The 20317-nt window shown below is 40.5% G+C and overlaps 1 protein-coding gene across 4 annotated transcripts; it reads left to right on the forward strand.

Annotated features, from left to right (window-relative positions):
- Window positions 1–1194: 1194 nt before the first annotated feature.
- Window positions 1195–19719, forward strand: C5H14orf180 (chromosome 5 C14orf180 homolog). Of its 4 annotated transcripts, none has more exons than XM_090141720.1 (7): window positions 1195–1243; window positions 2430–2555; window positions 9713–9813; window positions 10609–10716; window positions 14388–14514; window positions 16391–16417; window positions 19416–19719. In XM_090141720.1, the coding sequence occupies exons 4-7, from the start codon at window positions 10699–10701 to the stop codon at window positions 19613–19615; spliced, it is 372 nt and encodes a 123-aa protein (XP_089997846.1). In that variant the 5' UTR covers window positions 1195–1243; window positions 2430–2555; window positions 9713–9813; window positions 10609–10698; the 3' UTR covers window positions 19616–19719. The 4 variants fall into 4 exon arrangements, with proteins under 4 accessions (XP_089997846.1, XP_089997845.1, XP_089997844.1 ...); XM_090141719.1 differs by lacking the exon at window positions 1195–1243 and adding an exon at window positions 1574–1631; XM_090141718.1 differs by lacking the exon at window positions 1195–1243 and adding an exon at window positions 1586–1631 and having other exon boundaries at window positions 2377–2555.
- Window positions 19720–20317: the final 598 nt, after the last annotated feature.

Genomic DNA, 20317 nt, shown 5'->3' on the forward strand with positions numbered 1-20317 from the left:
CTTTGTAAGATGAAGACTTCAGCATACAGTGAATTTCTGAGCAGAGTTATTACCTGGTGCCTGGGGCAAAAGCAACCCTTGGGACATTTGACAGGATGTAACGTCTGACTTGATGATGGAAGCAAAGAAGTCCTGACAATGGCAGATTTAGTCTCTTGAATTTACTGATAATGCACTCTCCTCCAATAAATCACAGTTCTACTTCACCCACTTAGATGGCTATTCCATGTATTGCTGACATATAACAAAATGCAAACCTCCCATAAAGTAGAAGAAAATGTAAATTGCATTCTGATAAACAAAGAGGGATTTCAGAATCAAAGCAGATTTTGAACAGATTTAGCTCACCAACCCAAATCACAGCAATCCTTACTCCTAGGGGCCTGGTCCTTTCTCTCATCCCAGCTCTGTGAGGAGTCCAGGCAGCAAACAGGGATCCCCAGTGCATGGTTTCCAGAGCTGGCAGCTCAGGCAAATGGTGCAGATGAAAGGAATCCAGGCTGCTTTAATTCATCCCTGGGCCTCAGCTCTCCCTAAATCATCAACCTGTACAGTCAGCCCCAGCCTGCCTGCACATTCATATAAATCAAGCCTGAACAAAATGTTGACAGAAGAGCTGAGTTTTGTGCACTAATTCAAGAAGCAGCCCAGCTGATGGGATGTCAAATCTAAGTGATTCCTTCCTCCAGCTCCCCATTTCACCTAGCTGCCCCATTCCAGAACAGCCAGCATCCTATAACACAGCATAAGATGTGATGGGTAGACCCAGGTTGTACAGTCAAAATGCAAAAATCCCCAAATCCCCTCCGTACTCTTGCTTTATGAGATGCTGTGCATGACAGATGAGCACTGTGGCAAGGGTCAGTGCTATTTCAATGCTCTAATTATAGTGCTGGGTAGACTGGAGGCTGCCAGGATGGATATAGGAATAAAGAATCCTCCTGTGGCACAAGAGCCACTTGTTTTGTTCTTGGTTGCTTAATAGGCCCAGGAACAAATCCTTTGAGGAAGGAAAAGCAACTTTGAGGCTATAATTGAGCCCCAGGAATGCCGAATGTATATATAATTAGACACTTAGGAAAAAGTCAAGGAGCCTCGTGTTTATCGTGCTGGCTCCGTCTCCTGCACTTTTGGCACTGTGGTTTCTCAGCTGAGCTGCAGGCAGTTGCCTGGGCTGTTAAATAGCCTTCACCAGGACAAGCAGCTGAGGAATCCCTGCGGCTCACTCTGCGCTGTGCTGCCGGTGGGTATTGCTCTTCCAGGGGCTCAGGCAAGTACATCACTTTATACACTGTGCTATTCCTCTCTGCTACTTGCTCTATGCTCTTCTCTACCTCACTACAAAGACCTTGCAGGGTTGCTCCTGGGTATTATGGGATTTATAGCAAAATTTCCCTCAGTTTTTATGCTCTGATTTTTCCCAGTGTGCTGTCTCTGGACAGCTGTGAGTCTGTAGAAGCCTCCAGCAGCACATTTCAGAGCCTGGGAAACGGGGCGTTCTCAGCGAGGCAGAAGCACTCAGACAGCCTCAGCTCTATTTCTGCCTTGCAGAGTGGAGTCAGGTGAGCCACTGTGCAGCCTGCTGCCTCAGTTTCCCCTTCTGGCAGATGGAAAAAGCAGCACAGAGCCAGGTGGGTGAAATGCTCTTAAGGACTTGGATGAAAATAGCAATTAGAGCATAGCAAGTGTCTCAGAAATCATAGAATCGTTTGAGTTGGAAGGGACCCTTAAAGGTCATCTAGTCCAATTCCCCTGTAATTTTTTTTCCTGTAGTTCAAACAATCACACCTTGGCATTGAGAAGTTTTCTTTTTCCAAATGTGAGTGATAGGAAAGAGCTGGTGTAATGCCAAGTACAGGAGAGTACAGGAAAGGGTGCGAATGCACAGCAGTCCTCCCTCAGTGGTCAGCATGGCTGTTGGGCTTTATTCCATTCTATTTACAAATTATTAAACAGATTGACCACCACTCCATGTTTTGAAGGAAGACAAAGAATCCATTTTTATTACTTTATTAACCTTTTTTTTTTTAAATTTAGCCTAGTAATAAAACTACTCAACTGTGTGTTGAAATTTCAATTAAAATTTGCTTTAGCTCCAAGTGCCACACAGAGAAATGCTCCAGTAGTTAGATATCTGCATTGGCTTTCTGGTAAAAGCTTTGCTCTGCTATCAGATTCTGTTATGCGGTACATAGATCCCTTCTTTACAGACAGAAACATTTCAGAAGGTAGTTTGAAAGCTTTCAGGCTCTCCCAATGATTGCTTTGCTTTTCTTTCACAGCAATTACAGTCCCTTGATTTAATTTCAATGGAAACTTTAGTGTTTTAGATCTTGCCCATGCAGCTGAATGCTCATCTCTGGATCTTATTTCCAGTCCTCAGGAGGACAGGTTTTGATGACCTAGTCTGATTACAGCATCTTTGACAGCTTTAAAGGAATTTGCTCGAGGGAAGGCGACAGCTGCTGCTCTGATGAAGGATTTTTCTGAGCAGGCCTCCCAAGCAAGACATGTCAGGATGAGATGCTGCCTACACTTTTCATCACGACCAACAGGTATGTCTGAAAAAGGTTTTGTGCTCTTGCCTGCATAGGCCAGTGTGGAGAGAGCCTCTCTTATAAAAACTGCTTCACCTCCTTCTGTCAAAACTCTGCAGCTTCCCTTACGTTTTATGGAAACTGAGGTCCAGGTCGTTACTCTGATGCATTGCTGTTTTGGGCAGGCACAGTCTATTCACCAGTATCTGTAGACTTGTAGGGCTCTGGTCTTAAGGAAGACTACAAGTAAATTTTTTTATGATTAATAAAATGATTTGAAGTCTATTAGCAGGCTTTTTTGAATGGAATCAGAATAAAGGTACTATGAGAGGCTGCTCCTTTAGAGCCTGCTGTTCCATTAGTGTTGAAAACAATGCAGACAACATTTCAGATCCTTGGCCATCCCCTTTGTACAAAAAGGAGTTCTGGGCTTCTCACAGTGCATGGTTCAGGAAAGCTTTATGTGCCTGTGAAAGAGCTATCCACAAACCCAGGAACTATCTCCATCCTGCTTATATAAAGTGCTTGTATTGAGTGGGAGTGAACTAATTGTTTTGCAGTAAATGTTCATTACAGTATCTGAAATTACAAAAATGTGTGTATTAATCCTGGAGCAGATACTTTACATATGTGAAGAGAAAAATTTGGTTGCTCCTTTTGGGTATGCACACTACTAGGGCCAGAAATGATACTGTATGGCATACTGGGCAGGACCCAGATTTGGGGAACTCATCCCCAAGGCATCACCAGCCCTGGCTTTGAGCAAAGAAACTCTCCTGGAAGTAGGTGGTTTGAAGGGCTGAGGACTTCTTAGCACAGTAGATTCTACTCTCCAGGGCCAGACCATCTCCTCTACTACATGCTTCTCAAAACCCAGCATCGGGCTGACAAGTTATTATGACAAAAACCACCAATGCCACCTGACCATATTCCCCTGCTCTTTCATTCCATATATTGCTTCTTTAAGTTGCACATCTCTATAAAAGCAGGAAGCAGTGCTGTTTCTTTCTCTTGCAATCTTTGATTTCCACATTTCCACTTGAACACAATGGAGGTGAAGGTGTCCTTTCTGAGATGACAGTTGGAGCCTCCTTCCTAAGTTAGTTTGAAAAGATCTTCTTCTCTTGTTGTCTCAGAAGTGATTTCTATAGATGCTTTAGCTGAGAGAAACATTTTGCATCCAAGAAAACTTGTAGGCTTAAAGAAAGCATGTGTTTTTCAATATGACCACTGATTTGAACCAGCACCTGGTTTGCCCACCAATCTTTAGTAGCAGCCGAGTCTTTAGCACTTGCTGCCACCATGTGACTATTTAGTCTGGAGAAGAGGAGGCTCAGGGCAGACCTTATTGCTCTCTACAACACCCTAAAAGGAGGTCATGGTGAGGTTGGGATTGGCTTCTTATCCCAGGTAACATGAGAATGAGAGGTAATGGCCTTAAGCTGTTTCAGGTTGGAAGAATTTATTCTTAGAAAGAGTGGCAATGCATTGGCACAGGCTGCTCAAGGAGGTGGTGGAGTCACCATCCATGGAGGTGTTCAAGAAATGTAGATATGTGGCACTGAGGGACGTGGTCAGTGGGTATGATGGAGATGAGTTAGGGTGGACTGGGTGATCTTAATGGTCTTTTCAAGCCTTCATCAGTCTATGATTCTATGACAAGTATCAGGTAAAGTCTCTCAGCACAGCCCTGTGAGTTCAGGCCAGAGGGGCAGATAAGGAGTGGGCAGTTTTGGGGATTTAGAAATGAGAACCGGGTGTCTCATATCCAGAGACTGCTGGATATGAGGAAAATTCATTTAAAGAAAAGGAGGTGTGAAGGAGACAGATACTTTCTTCATTCAGGTACTGCAAGCAGACTGTATTATTCAGAAGACTATGCTCTGTGTCAGTGCACTGTGAGTGAAAAAAGGTTGAAATTCACCAGTTGTAATAAGCTAGTGACAGCAGAAAAGCCAGTGGGAATGTGACAGATGAAATTACTTGGCTGTTAGGCTGAAGCCAGTAAAGCTATATAGCTCAAGAGAGCAGAGTGCCAACCTCACAATCAGATTGTGCCCCTCATACTAATATGACTTCAACCAGAGGAAAATAGAAATTATTTTTCTAGTCAGACAATAAACTTGATATCTGCGTTTGGGGCTCAACAATTCCTTGCCCCAGCCTCTGTGTTTCTTATTACTTCACTTAAACAAAGAGTAAATGCTAACAAATTTCCATTTGCTGAAGTATTTTTGTAAGGAAATAATTAGAAAGGCAGCTTGACCCCAAAGAATCCTAACAGATAGGTCTTTCTTATTCTGTCAGTCTAACAGTTGTGAGTAGCAGACATTGAGTGCTGCCTGGGTTCCACATGCAGAACTCTTCACTGGCATCATCAGCACCTCATGCAATGGGGCAGGATCAAGTCTCTTTTTTGTTGTACAGATATAATTTTTTGGCAAATATGTCATATGAACAGAGAAAAACTTCTATGTAAAGAAGTTTTATAGCATCCCATACTAATAGCATTTCATTTCGACCATCAAAAATGTCCATTGTGGAAACTATTTCTCAGCTCTACAAATATCTCTGCAGCAAGTGACAGAGTTTGCCAAAATCAGGAGTGTCAGAAAGAGATGTTTCAGTCCTACAGCTTGAGGGCTGCTGAGCTTGGAGTCACAAAAGCAGGAGAGGCCTTTTTCTGAGTGACAACACTTCTCCATCATCTTTAGAGCTGGAATGATTCCTTTGTCTCAGTGTTGTCCAAAAGGGATGTCATTTTATCCAGCTCTGCAATATACAGGGAGAAATACTGGCCCTAGGTACAGAGCATAGGAGCATTCCAGTCTCAATATTTGTACCTGGAGATGTTTGCTACAGCAGGTGTAATGTATGAAAGAGAGAATGCAAGGCACCGAACAGGATTTGCTTGAGTCAGAGAATGGCCATATAGTCAAAATCATGACAGAACAAGAGCTTAGTTTCAATCCTTCCCCCTTCAGACACTATTAATTCACAAACTCCTTAGCTATCCTGTGAAGCTTATTTCTTGCTTTTGCATTTGCCTAGCTTTAACAGAAAAAGTATTGTTATTTCCACTTTTTCATTGAGGAAAATGATTGAAAGGCATCATACAGTTGAGATGATGAAACATGCTGATGAAAGCTCTGCATTAAAATTAAAAATAAAAAAGATGATCTGTTGAAAAAGAGCTGATTCTCACAAACATACTAATTTAGGCCAAGTCATTCCCAGGTCCTACACCAAATTCCTGATAAGAATGAACAAGAGAGAAGAAAAAAAGTAGAGAAAAGGCTGTGCTTGTTACAATGCAGCCAGTAACGGGCTGGTAAGGGGCATCCCATTTACAGATCAGATCTAAACCTGTCAGAGACCAGGGCTGAATCCAGTTCTAGGCTCTCCAATAAAAGTATCCTTGTGAGATACCAACTTTGTCCTGACATGAGCAGGTTTCTTGGACACTGCTGCCAACATGCTGAACAATACTCTTCTTGGAACAAAAATTTTCACTTGCTTATCATCCTTGCCCCAGCTTAAATTGAGATGCAATTGAATATAAGTTGCAGAAGCATTTGCCCAGATTTGGAAATTGTACCAATTACTCTTTGTTCTGAGTACTTGTTTTACTCTGAAAACACTAGCCTCCAGGGCATGGAGATGAGGAGAGAGTCTTACACGCTAATTACAAGAAATTAAATCCAGAACAAATATCAGCTTTAATAGACTCTAATATACTTAAAGCTAGCGTAAAGTGACTGCCAACAACAGCAGGATATGCTTCTTGTTTTTCATATTATTCATCATTTGGTATCACTGTCCAAGCTCCTTCTGATCTGTGCGTATTTTAATCATTTGGGCTTTTCTCATGCTTCAATCTCTTCTCTCCATTTTTTCTATTCTTTCATGTCACTAATCTAATCTAATCCCCCTCCAAGGTGACACCACAAATGGAGCTAAAGAGCATTTACCTCAGGGCTTTCAAATCACCTTATGCAGCAGTGCCTGTATCTAGATGCTTTGCAACTCCCCTGGCTTCTCCCTCCCCACTGCCATAAGTCCCACTCGCTGCCCTTCTCAAGACCAGTCTGGCATTAACAGCTTCCAGGTTTCTAAAATCCATTCAGGACAGACCGTGGCCAGCAGTAGTCAACAGGAGCCTTTTGATGTCACTGGTATTTAGATAATGCTGCTAATCCTCATTTTAGGCTATATACTGCTGTTATCCTATCCTGATTTCTCCTCTGGCCAGAACTCAACTGGGGAAATAAGGAATCATTACAGAAAGCTCCTATCAACACAACAGAGAGCACAAAGCTATTGTGGCTTAAATAAAGCTCTGAAGATAATTTTGCTTTTGCTGCTTCTGAGGATTTTGCTTTTCATGCTTTTTGCCTTTTTATTTTATGCCAGCTCAGCCATCTACCTGCTGGCAGTGGGTTCATCCTCCTCACTCACCTCCTGGCTGCTGGCAACTTGGCTGCTGCAAGGAGAACTCAATTCCATTCCTTTCTATTGCTAAATATGATAACACAGTTAAAAGCTGACTCACAATGACCTCACCCACTTCAGCTCTCTCTGTCTCCCACGTACACCATCAGCAGGACTGAGTGATGTAGGAACAGGGAGCCAACAGCAGGTATTAGCATTTGGTTACTTGGTAACTGTTATTCAATCAATACATGCTTTACATTGTAGATCCCAGTGGCAGGATGAACAGAAAGTAGGAGAAAACCTCAAGTGGAATAAACCTAGTGATTTATGGGATATTTCCAAATTCAAAATGCGTGTTGAATCACAAATAATGGCTAGGCTGTAATCTCAGGAGTCTAATTATGGAATAGATGTGGAATCATTCTGTAATTATTTAGAAAGTTTGTTTCAGCAGCACAGAAATTCCCACTCTGTTTACTATATATCATCACAAGTGCACTGTGGCTGTTTGTAAAATCTACCTGGAAAGACAAATGAATTACAGAGGCAATTTTAGGAAATGGAAACATGGATCCATGCCTTTTGCAATTCAATGGATTCATTCCAGGGATGAACTGAGACCAGGTTCTTCAACAGAGTTAAATCATTTCTAGTCAGTCTCAACAGAACAGAAACCTCACTGCCCTGCAGTGGGGATCTTTTCATAATGCAAGATCTATGCATTTTGTTGGGTGTTAGCATCTTTGTCTTAGAGAATGCTCAGTTCAAAAGCAGTATGAGCCCTTGCGTATTGGGTATTTAGAATAGATGCCACAGCTTCAGGAAGATGCTCATCACCCAGAAGTATCTGCTACACTTAGAAATACAGCCAGGATTCTGCCTTCAGAAGTAAATAGGGAACTGTAATAGTATAGAACTATTGGAAAATGTAAACTGATTGCTTTCAGTGAAACTGTCTACACACGCACCAAGCACTGTAAGACCAACTGTCCATTCATTGTTTTGTCTCCATTATGTTTCATTTTTCAAACTCCTCAAAAATGCCCCATTTTGGAGTGACAAACAAAAGAGGAATTAACAAGACCCTTCTGCCACTGAACACACATGGCAATGCATGGTCCCAAGGACTGATTTTTGTCTTGAGATTGGGATTTATGCAGCACTTTCTTTCCTGGAAGGTCTGAGGTTAGAAAAAGTGCCATATGACACCTCATGGGTGTTCCTCACTTTTCAGCAGTAAATCTGTTCCTCCAGAGGCAGAAAAAGGAAGAAGGAACACGGCTAATGATGCTCTGTGGGGCAATTCACCTTTTTATTTCCTGACGTATTCCCTGACTGATGGAAAATTACTCTTGGCAAACACAAAACTTACCTTGCTGCCAAAAGGTGCGTCTCTAAATTATTAATCAAGAGCACACCGAACCACGAAAGGTGGAATATTGAACAAAGGCTCAATTGACACTCTGGAAGTTGAAGAAGATATGGAAGTCTCCCTTCTAATTTATTTATTCCTTTTCTGTTCTGTTATCCTGATATGCTGCTTCCAGTTACCTCTGCACCCCGCACTGTATGGTATTACGTGATTTTGTTTTCAGATTGTTGGAGATAAAGTTACTTCATTATTAATATATATGCACCATGCATATCCATAAATATTGAATATATACTTGTGTGTATAAACCTCCTGGAAGTGTTAATAGTTAAGATAAACTAAGTCCATTATCAAAATGAGTGACTATTTCTATGACCCTATTTGCAATAAAACCAGATTCAATGATATGAGAAAATTGCTAGGTTTCAAAATAATTGAACCAGGCCATACGAATCCCCACAAAGGCATCATTTACAAAGTGCTTTGCTTGTCTAAAATATTTATTCCTGCAGAAGGGAATGGAAAAAGAATTCATATGGTTACATAGCTATCCTCTGAGCGTAACATTGTTTTATCACGTTATGTTTATTTCCTAAACATCTTCCATTGGAGTATTGCGTGAAAATACTGGCTGTGCAGTTAGTTCCTTTGTGTGGACTGTTCATATTTATTCACTGGAAAGTCAATCATGTTTTGTTCAGGCTTGTTTTATATTTCTGCTGAGCAAACACTTAAGCAACCCTTTTCTTGTAAAAACTCATTTGCATGTACAGTGTAAGCCATTCACAGTCGGCACTGCGTAGATATTTGACATGTCTGCTTTCTCTCCTATGTAATATAGGAAGTAGTGGAGTTTGTCCTCAGCAGAGGAGATTTACTGATTAAGACTGCAATGCATTGGTCATGCTTAAGGACTCATCAGTAGTTACAGACATTTTTAGTTTGTCTCACTTTAAAAGCCTGGATAGTTTTTTACTATTAAATGGTCACAGAGAAATGCATCCAAGCAATCTACAGGCAAAGAATTACTCCCAGCAATTATCCACTGAATAAATCTGAATAATGCATACGTTCACAAAAGTCACTATCTATTTGTGAACAATTAGCAGAAAGAAATAGAGGTGACACTCATCAGCTAAATAATTCATTTATGAATTCTTTCTCCAGCTTTGGTTCTGACATATGTTGCATAAAATGACATCAAAGCTTCAACGCAAAAGGAAATTCTTCCAACTTAAAGCAGTAATTATTTCAATATTGCAACTATTATTTGTTACCATTGATTTCAGAAGCTAGCAAAGTTATTTTCATGAATTCTTCACTTTGTGCATTAAACTGTGTTTTATTCCTAATGTATATCCAATTTTAGGTTGTTAAACTGCAATCAAAAGCACTTAGTAGGAATGAATCTGTCTCTATTATGAGATTTGAACTCCTGACATCTTTATCCACTGGAACATGAGTGCCCAGGTAACTACAAATTATTCAAGCATTTACAACCATTACTATCAATATAATTAACACATTGTGGAAAAAGCAGTGAAAACAGTACTATTAAATGATCATTTCTAACATTTAGATAGCAATCTTTTATGAAAACATTTATAAGATGCCTTATTATGTTTCAATTAAATGAGCAGAAAAATTGTTTACATTTAAGGGGAATGTCTGGAACTGAAAAGGTTTCTGGAGTTGAAAATTAAAATATCCATTGTTTGAAAACAATAGGAAAAAATAGATAGAACAACTGTCTTTTTATGGGAGTTTTCAAGAAGATCTCAAAAAAAAATTCAGATCAATTATTTTTAAAAATATGACCTCATTTTCAACAAAATCAGATTCAGTAGAAAAGGCAGGAATAGAGTTTGCCATTCAGGTCTCAAAAAGCTTCTGTGCTCATTTCCACTGTGTGTAGAAGAAGCTACAAAAACTTTTTATGTGCCTTGATGGACGACGCTAGTAAAAATGAATGAGACAATTTGTGTAGAGAAATTGTGAGATGAATGCTAGGCTTTGATTTCCCTCTTCCCACCTCCACCCATTTTTCTGGCCACATTATGCACATAAATTCTTTCTATTAATTAGTAGGAAGTGATTACAACAACAGGAACAAGGAGGAACCAGAGAAGCTAGGTACCATGGTTTGGAAGGTTTTGTCATCTTTCTGTCTAAGATCTACTCTCAGCAAGGTTTTGAAGAAAGATTTTTCCCTATTGAAAGCTCAGCTTAGGTATCTCAAAAATAACTGTTGTGAAACACTTGCAGGACACAACAGAGAGGGGATTTTGAGATCGTTTTTCAAGCCCTGTGGCTGTGAGCCAGTTGCAGCATGAGGAAAAGCCCTCCAACACCCCAATGTACAGGAAAGAGAAGGTAAGGCAATTCTCTCCAGGCAGCTTTCAGATATGGTGCATTCAGTGAAGTGCCCCAGGCCAGCAAAATGCATCCACCTCCATGCTGATGCTGGAAAGAAGAAGGTTTGAGGACAGCATCTCTTACAATCACTGTAATCTCGTGCAGAGACCAGTCCCTACTGCCAATACAAGCTGCATGCCACAGGGTAGGTGTAAAACAATGTCTTGGTCTGAGCATGCACTTGTGTAACAGATTAAAACACTTGGGTCTCTCCTCCCACTCTCTGCAGCAAAAATTGCCCTTGTGAAAGGAGAAATGCCAGTATTATTCCATGGGAGATTCCATCTGAGCTGGAAAATAACACAGAACTTTAGATCCTTAGACATTTCACAGCAAATAAATAGCTCCAGGAAAAGAACAACAACCAAAAAAAGTTCAAGCTTGTGCTTCTTGTGCTTGTAGAGACAGTAAACCACCATATTTCAGCAGTCATGGCAGGTAATTCTAGCTGGAAATTGTATATTTAATGATGGCCAGCCTTCAGCATTTGACAACAGGCTATTGAAGCCTGTTGAATGGTAAATCACCTCTCTTCACTATCAATAATCCTATTGTAATATCTATAGAAATGTCTAAAGTTAAAATCTCATTTTATTACTATAATAATGGATCTAATTTGTAAAACATATGAAATGAGGCCATAACTGTACTGGAGAGAGATATATGTGAAGACACTATATCCATATCTATTTCCTGATGGCTTTTGCCCACATATTTTTGAACAGAAGGACTAAAATAAATGCCACTTGCATGATTTTGGGGATTGGGTACGGCTTCTAGAAAGGAGACCAACACATTATGGAAATGGAGTAATCTCCACAAAAAGATTAGTCTTGAATTTACATTTATGCATATGGATATTTAGGTGTTAATCTGTTATTTGCTCCATTCAGCCCTTTCCAATTGCCAGGGAAGCCCAGCTTTCCAGCTGCACATCCACTGTTATCTCTACATACTATTTTTGGCTGCTGAGTACATTTCAAGCCACGTCATCCTTCCCAAGCCAACACTGGTATGAAGGGCAGAAACTCCTCTCTCCACTCCTCTGTCATCTGTCACAGCTCCCATCCCTTGGTGGCACTGCTGGCTCAGCCCTCCTGCGGAGGGATCTCCAGGAGCTTCTCCCCGATCCTCCCCATTTCCTTGAATGAGTTATTTTCCAACTGAAGCTTCATGCAGGAGGCTTCATGTTAGCATCCTGAGTACATGTCCCAAGTATGCCCAGCCCCATCTTCTGATCCTAGCACAGAACAGCTCCCGGTAAGTAATCTCTTGATGAGTGATAGAGTCCTTGTGCTCAATGCCCAGAGCTTTTCACAGGTGGGTTGTTTATAACAGTGTATATTTTCCAACCTAACACTTTGGTAGGTTTCCAATTCTTGTCATTGCATGTTGACACTGGATTGCAGTGTGAGGGGAAAATGCATAATATTTTTCTGACACTGTGTAGCTTTGATTTCCACAGGTTGTTAAAGCCTAGTAAATATTGCAAATGCCACGTCTTGTTTAAGGCTTTTCCTGGCTAGGTGCTACCCAGCTATCTATCTGTTTAACATTTTTTCTATTCTGTGGTGACATTGCTGAGAGCTTTTTGACAAATCTCATATGGAAAAAAGTGTCTTGTGGGATTATGAATCTCTTAAAATATAAGGTTTCCTTGGCTGTACCACAGGAGGACACATCCCAGCAAAAGCTGTGACCACTGCTGGTCTGAGCTGGGCATCTTGTGCCGTGCCTTCCTGAAACTGCTACCTTTTTCAACAAAGTAATTCAATATTCATTATGCCAGAAAGCACGTGTGCATGTGTGTGTGTGTATGTGTAAGACTACAACAGAGTGATCAGGGCACTCACCTGATAGACAAGAGACCCTGTTCTCAGCGACTGCTCCAATGAATATTTAAGCATTTCACATTAAGTATTCATTGGCACAAGGATTGGAGCAGACCTCTTCCACCCCCCAAGGGAGCACCCAAACACCAGGCTGCTAGGTCATTCTTTCATTCATTCTTTCTTCCTTTGTCCCAATGAATATTTAATTATTCCAGGCCAAACAAGATAGCTTCAGTGGCAGAGATTGAGATTCCCCACTATGTGTTCCATAGGTCTGATGATTAAGGTGTGTATATTGGAGATGTTCTCTTAGACTTAGAAGCTGAATCAGGTCTCCTGTACTCTGCGTGTGTCTTCCAGCTTCTCACTTGCTGGACAAAAAACCATAGACCTCCATCACTCTGCCCATGAATACGACAGAGAGAAGGTATGGATGCTTGTATGACCCTAAGATCACAGAAAACATCCTCACCTGTGATATGCCATGCCAAAATCTAGCTTATTAACCCCCCAAGAGAAAGTATCAGTGCTGAAGATGTTCCTCACGGCATGGCAGTTCCTGCTGTGTGTGTGATATGCCTTCCTGTTCAGTGGCCCAGCAGCTGTGAATGCTATTTTTAAACATATAATTGTCTTGTGAATTATGTAGGAAGCACAAGTATTCTCCAGAAAGCCATTCTGGTAGGCTTGATCTGCCCAGATGTCACCCCCTAAATCTCTCTCTAGATCCATCCCATAATGGCATCTCTTCCAAGGCCAGTGTGATCTGCAGGTGTTCAGTCATAGGAATATCCAGCGTGTGATGCACTGGGAAAACTACAGGTTTTTCACTGAGTAGGAAAAAGACAAATGAGGATAAAGCAGAGCAGGGAAAACATATAGCAGAAACAAAGAAAACGTCTAGAAAATAATATTCTTTCTGAGCAGAAGAAAGGAAATGAAGGGGTGTAGATGAAGGTATGTAGAGAAGAGGTATGGAGAAGACAACTTTATCTTAAAAATAAAACGTGCAGACTATCTGCCACCCACTTATGTCTTCAAAAAGTAGAAAATTAGCCATCTGTTGCTCCCCTTCCTGACAACAATGGATGCATCTGAACTGAGATGCTTTGGATTCATTTTGGAGTTTGACGTTAGGAGCATTCTGGCTGAGAATGAGGGATTTTTTATTATTATTTCAGCTCTGTTTTTTGTCATTTGGCAGAATCCACAGCAATCTGATTTCATTATCAAACACTGAGTGTGGTTTCCAAGAAGAAAATAGAACAGCAACACAACTGTGATATCGAAATGCAAACAATTACCTTCTCATACCCAATGGGATAGTGTCCAAACACAAGATTGCTGAAGAGCTAGTTGTTGAAATGGCAACACTGCATCCAAAACAGAGCTGCTTAGCTCATAAGAGCACTTCAAAGATGCTTCCAATTACATAAATCATATATTTCAAATCATATTTCTGTTCTTCTGCCCCAGTCTGTTGAGCAGCCACCTTCAATAGCATAGAGAAATCTTTTCCGAACATTTTTCTGCCTGTTACTTTAAATAAGATTTTTCCTGAGAAGACAGCTTTAGAGTACTGAAGATATTTGATGATGAAGGAATGCCTATATTGCCCTATTATAAGTTAAATTATAAGTATTACAGTGATCTAACTGTAAATGTTACATCAGATGTGTTTTGTATCATGCTCTTTGAGGGACACAGTAAAAATACAGGCACAGAACCTCAGAGTTTCACTCAAAATTCATTACTCCAGCTTGAAAGCCTTGTTTTGTGTTTTGATCAACTCTTCAGACAGATGACTGTAGCTGTCCTCCTTCAATACTGAGGAAAAGGCCACCTGTGGACCAGGCTGTGGGGGAAAAGAGGAAAGCAGAGAGAAGGGTTCGATTTCGTGAGCCAGAAGAAGTCATTGAACATGGTATGTTCAAATTATTAGACCTTTGCCATGACCTGTCCAGTTCTTAATGTTCACCCTGCCTTTCACATCATCCTTCTCCTCCTCTGGTAGTTTTATCCATTATTTTGAGCTCCACACAGAGCAGAGGACAGATATCTTCTGCAGTGTGCTCTGCAGAAGTGCATCTGGTCCATCTGCACATCTGTCCTGGAGGAGAAAGTCATCCTCAGGCTGTTCTCATGGTGAGCTGCCCTCACGGGGACCACTGCAGATCATGGGCTTGGCTGAGCATCACCCCAGAACAATGCCTTCGTTCACAGAAAAGGATCTCAGAACAAATTTAAACATGCTTGCATATATCTGAGTAACTAGAATGTAACACCATGTAGGGAGCTCATTCTCCATGTTTTTGAGTAGTTTTATGCCAAAAGACAGAAAAGAGATGTTCTGAGCCTAGCCAGCCAGCTGGGGTTAAAAATCAAATAGGACATATCTGTATCTGCAGATGAAAGTACCCAAGGAACTAACCAGCTAACCTGGCCTCTGGACTTTCATTCGTAAGTCCAAATAACAGACTGCAGGTAGATCAACTGAGACTGACCTCAGGCTGAGGTCTAGCACAAGGATCCAGTTTACACTTGTGCACAAGCTATATACAACTCATAACCAAATAAGAATTGTTACTTCGTTCTGGCTTTCACAAACAGACCCAGCTAAGAAAAACTGTGTTTATTGCTAAAGAGCTAAAATACTGCTAAAGAGCTAAAATTGTAATGTTTCGATATATCAGCCAGCAAAAGCACAGGTGACAAATTTCTGTCAACCACCTGTTTGGACTGCTACTCAGCTTCTAAAAACAAGGCTTGGCATCCATCTGTTGTGTTTGTACACAGACCTCTTGCTGGCTTAAAAATATGCTATATCTGGTGCCTTCTAGTGCAGAAGTAAAAGCTGTTTCTTGATAAGGTTGTTGACACACAGCCTGGGCTTTCCTTTCCAAACTGAACTCACAAATCAGTGAGTCAGCCTTAAATCCTTCAAAGCACATTTAGATGCTCACAACCAGGATTTTTATGATTTTTTTTTTTTTTATGGGGCATACGATCTCTTCAGCTCCCTACCAGAGCCTGTTCCCAACCCCTCCCCCCAAAAAATAAAATCAACATTTGGCACCTTGCAGTAAGCCCAACTTGGGCTGAAGTACTGTCTCCCACTGTCTCTGACATCAGCACAGCTGTGCTTGAGCTGCAGAGAGTTGCAAGGACAAAGACACTGACTTCATGGAGAGAGGAGAAGAGTCCCAGCTCATAGTTAATATTCTCTGTTACAAATAGCCTATGGTTTAGATGGTTTGCTGTTTGCCCATACAACATTATTACTATCAGGGCTATCAAGATGAAAGTTTTTCCATACTTGGGCCTTTTCATGCTGGATTGCATCTGGGTCTCAGCTGCCAAGCAGAGGCAGTTCCAGGATAGCAGATGAAGGTTGTGTCTTACAGCAGGGTTTATTTTCTAAACCTCATTCTTCTCTCAACTTCTGGTCTATCTCACTTCCCTTCTATAAATAATGCAGAGTAGGAAGAGTTTAGGTGTTTTGTGGGGTTTTTTTTGTTTTTTTTTTGTTTTTTTGTGAGATCTGACTCTTGAACTCCCTGTAACAGCAGAAATCTCTACCTGTGAAATCATTTTTTTTTCCCCTCACCTTCCTGAAGTACAGCTGTATGTTTGCATGGAACAGGTAAATCCTCATCTGGCATAAGTGCATTCAACAAGATATTGCCCAGTGTCTGTAAGGCAGTGGATAATTGCAGACACCTCATCCACTGTGTCTACCTGTGCAGACAAGAAATGCCCACTTTCCAGACATCTAACAACATTTTTGTTCTGTTTTCTAGTTATTTCCTGCTGTGACTACGTAGTGGGTAAGTCAAATTTCCACATTATAACTCTGAGCCATCCACAGCACTAACCCAAGTTTGCTTTGCAGCTGCAGGAACACACTCTGTAAATAGACCCTCCACATATGAACCATTTCATACTGTCAGCAGCTGTTTTTTTTTTTTTTTTTCCCTTTCTAGCATATAAAGCACAAGGTGTTGATAAGGTCAGGTGCAGTATTTTAAACAAGACATCCAGTAAGACAAATAGTGGAAACAAAAATGAAATCCCTGAAGCTGTTTTTAATTTAAATATAATTAATATATTTTATGGCAATGAAATAGGTACAGGTTTTTCACAAAGATATGGAGGGAAAGCACCCCAAGCAAAACAGTAGTTCTCCCTGCTGACTTTCTTACATGTGGAAGACACAATTCATTTATACAGCAGCAGCAGGGTAGAAATAATAAAAATAATCCGTTTCTTCTTTTTGTTTGCAAGGATGTTTGAGGCCAAGCAGCCTCAGAGACCCCCAAGGAAACGTGTGTACCTGGATGTTATTAAGATGTTGATCATTGCTAGAAGACTTGGCCAATATCCAGCCCTTTCTGTATGCAGTACAGTAAGAGGGGGAAGAGTACATATGTGCACATTTGTATACAAACACACAGAGCCAAAGTATTGGGAGGCCAGAGGGAAGCAAATGTTATCACAGCCTCCAACTGTTACAGTTGCCCAGGAAGAGGGTTTGCATGCTCACACCAAGGGTAGCATCAGCTGAGGGAGTCATTGGGCTAGGAAAAGATTCTATGGGGAGGAAGGAGCTTGAGAAGACTAAACCACCCTCAGGCAGCACAGAAACATACAGCCAATACAGGATGTGAAACAAAACCTCCTGTATGCTGGTCCAGTGCTTTTCTCACAGACAATTCTCTTTTATCTTATGTGTATGGACACGTGGCTAGGGCTGAATGTGCTGTTCCAACGAACAATATAACAAATTTAAGCTGATTTTCTATTTGTTACTTATAATAAAGCAGATTTGCACTCAAGCACACTTCTGTAGCAGTGCAATGAAGTTATGTGAGCATAGCTCATCACTTTTCTTTATGGAAAAGTGTTCTTCCATGTTATTCTTCTATATCCCCAGACTAAACATATTCCTGTATTGAGAGGATAAAATGAAAAGCCAAGTTTGCATTTTAAGCAACCCCAAAATTTGACTTGGAAAGTAACTTTCACAAGAAGGAAAATCATTTTGAGTACTTAATAGAAAAGGGCTGATGTGAAAAGCTATAGAGGATTACAGAAGAGTTTCACCCTTACAAAATATACTCATCAGGCAGGCCCAGTGCTTTGGAAACTGTGTGCTTCACACTCAATCGAGAACTATATCCTATAGTCTGAATGATTACACAGGGGAAACATCACCTTCCAAATTATAAGACTCTGCAAAAAAATCAGGAAGGTGTGAGTAAATTCATAAAATTATAGAATGCCTCTGAGTTGGAAGGGACCTTAAAGATTGTCTAGTTCCAACTCGCTGGGCAGGGTTGTCAGCAACTAAATCAGGTAGTAGATAGTTTTGCCCAGGACCCCATCCAACCTGGCTTTGAACACTCCATTGATGGGGCAACCACAGCTTCTCCAGACTGTTCCAGCACCTCAGCACCAAGATGGATCCCCAGAGGACACCATTCATCACAGTCCTCCTGGCTAAAACACCTCCATATAAACCATTCCATAGAATAATACCAAATAATCAAATTTATAAAAGTTGAGGACTGTTTATGGATAATTTGCAAAATAGAAAGAAAGGCAAAATTCAAATGAATACATTATTTGCTGCAAATAATTCATTCAGATCTATTATGGGACATTGATTTGGTTTCTAGAAGCTATAAAATGACTGCCTATTAACATTTTACCTTTTCCCAGTACACTTTTTGATAAATTATTATGTGTTTCTGCTTGGTTTTATGACTTTTACCTTCCTCTCTGTACATCTGAATGACAATTTAATGGACTGCTGTGTATTCCAGAGCTGGTAGTAGAAGCTAATTTAAATATGTTATAGCTAATGCTGGTCCTTTAGCCATAATAATCCACAAATTTTATCTTCTTATTGATTATGTGCATATGGCAGGAAAATAGCTGCACACTATGAGTTTCTATTCAGGCATGAATTTGGTTTTATATTGCATGTTTAATAATCAAAGTGCTTTATAAAATAATACTAATGGTGCAATGACCTCACAGTCAAACAGAGCTGCCAGATTTGAATCAAACTGGATGCACACATATAAGAACTGAGGCATCTCTAAAGAGCTGTATGAATGTCAGCAAGCTAAATGTAGACCATTGATTTCCATACCTGTATTATGCCTGACCCACAGCACTTTAAACATCTCTGAATTATATTTTAACAAGCAAGAAAAATGTTTACAGTATCTTTCTATTTAAGAGCAAATGCTGAGGATGTTCCAGTATAATTAGTACACCTAGCACTTACAGAGAGGTTAAGCCTGCCAGAGCTTCCTGAGTGTGCCTCTCACCAAATAGAGCCTCTTCTCAGCTCTTACTGTAATTAGCAGGGATACAAAACAGGCCAAATAACAAGAGAAAAAGACAGAAATCTAGATCCTCTCTTTTTACTGAACATTTGTGAGGATTAAATAATTAGGTAAGATAGCTTAATATGCTCCTAGTATTTAACCTAACATTTAGCTTAAAGGCATAAAAACAATAATTGCTGGAAGGAAATTTGAGATTATGCATCAGCTATGGTAATCCTTTTCTTATTGTATATAATTAAACTCTTTAAATGCACCATTAGATCTTTTATACTCACCAGCCTGCATCAGGAGTGTAACCCACTATCACATAACTAATGCCTACAGAAGGACTCACTGCCAGGGCCCCACGTACCCTGCTGTTCCCAGAAAAGTGGGACAACAGCATCAGTAGGGCATCACATTTGGGAAGTGTATGAGATAACACTGAAATAATGCTGCTTTCTGTTTCCTCCTTACCTGTTTCTAGTACATGACAGGTCATCACCTGGATTGCCTATGCTCCTGGGGCTGTCATTTTGTGTGGTACTGATCCTGGCTGCAAGTCTCTTCTATGCCAGCATGAAACAAGATACCAAAGTCCTGGAGGAGTTTCAATCCCGACTTGTTATCTTCTTTCTTCAGATAAGACACATCGCTCATAAATGCTGGACTTGGTTTACAAGGTAGTAGCAGTGCCCTCCATTTGCAGGAAGGCAGCACTGATAACCACCATGTGTCAGAGTGAATGTCCCAGCCCACTCAGTCCACATTTAAGGAACACATGAGTATCCACGTTGAAGAACAAAAAAAAAAAAAAAAAAAAAAATCACCTATTTTGTGCACTTTCTAGCATCTACTTTTTTTTTTTTTTTTTAATATATATTTTTTAATATTTCTGAATGATAATAGTAAGAGGTCCCACCTCTGCTCCATCATCCTTAAGAGCAAACAAGCGTCTGAATTTTTTCCCCCAAAGAGATTATGAACTGTTGCTATGAGGAGCAGGACCAGAGAGAAATTCATTGATCCGTGCATGCAGAAGAACATTGAAAGAAGTCTCCTGAGTCTGAGGTCAAAGAATTAAATACCAAACCATTTTTCTCCTCAAGCCTCCTAAGAACTATTCTGCAGAATTTAACATAAAGCTGAACTACTGCACAAACACTGCTCTGGTGGCCAAAGGCTTGGCAAGCTGCTATATTTATATACCTGAAATGATTGCTAGTAAAGGCTCAGCAAATGGCTTTTTTTTTTCCCCCTGTCTGTGGGCAAAAGCTGTTTCTTAATGTTTCACTTGACTCCCAGGTGTGAAAAATAACATGAAAACGCATTTAAATACTAAACAGAGCATTTGCCTAACACAATACAGAACAGCATTGAATCCCAGGT

The sequence above is a fragment of the Phasianus colchicus genome, chromosome 5, assembly GCF_987193195.1.
Source record: "Phasianus colchicus chromosome 5, bPhaCol1.hap1.1, whole genome shotgun sequence".
NCBI classification, from domain to species: domain Eukaryota; kingdom Metazoa; phylum Chordata; class Aves; order Galliformes; family Phasianidae; genus Phasianus; species Phasianus colchicus.

Bases quoted from the DNA above. Each gene is read 5' to 3' on its own strand.
- C5H14orf180 (XM_031592872.2), top strand. From the start codon at position 11,965: ATGTCCCAAGTATGCCCAGCCCCATCTTCTGATCCTAGCACAGAACAG. The intron at 12,019-14,387 runs GTAAGTAATCTC...TCAACTCTTCAG, and splicing joins CTAGCACAGAACAGCTCCCG to ACAGATGACTGTAGCTGTCC. The intron at 14,515-16,390 runs GTATGTTCAAAT...TCTGTTTTCTAG, and splicing joins AGAAGAAGTCATTGAACATG to TTATTTCCTGCTGTGACTAC.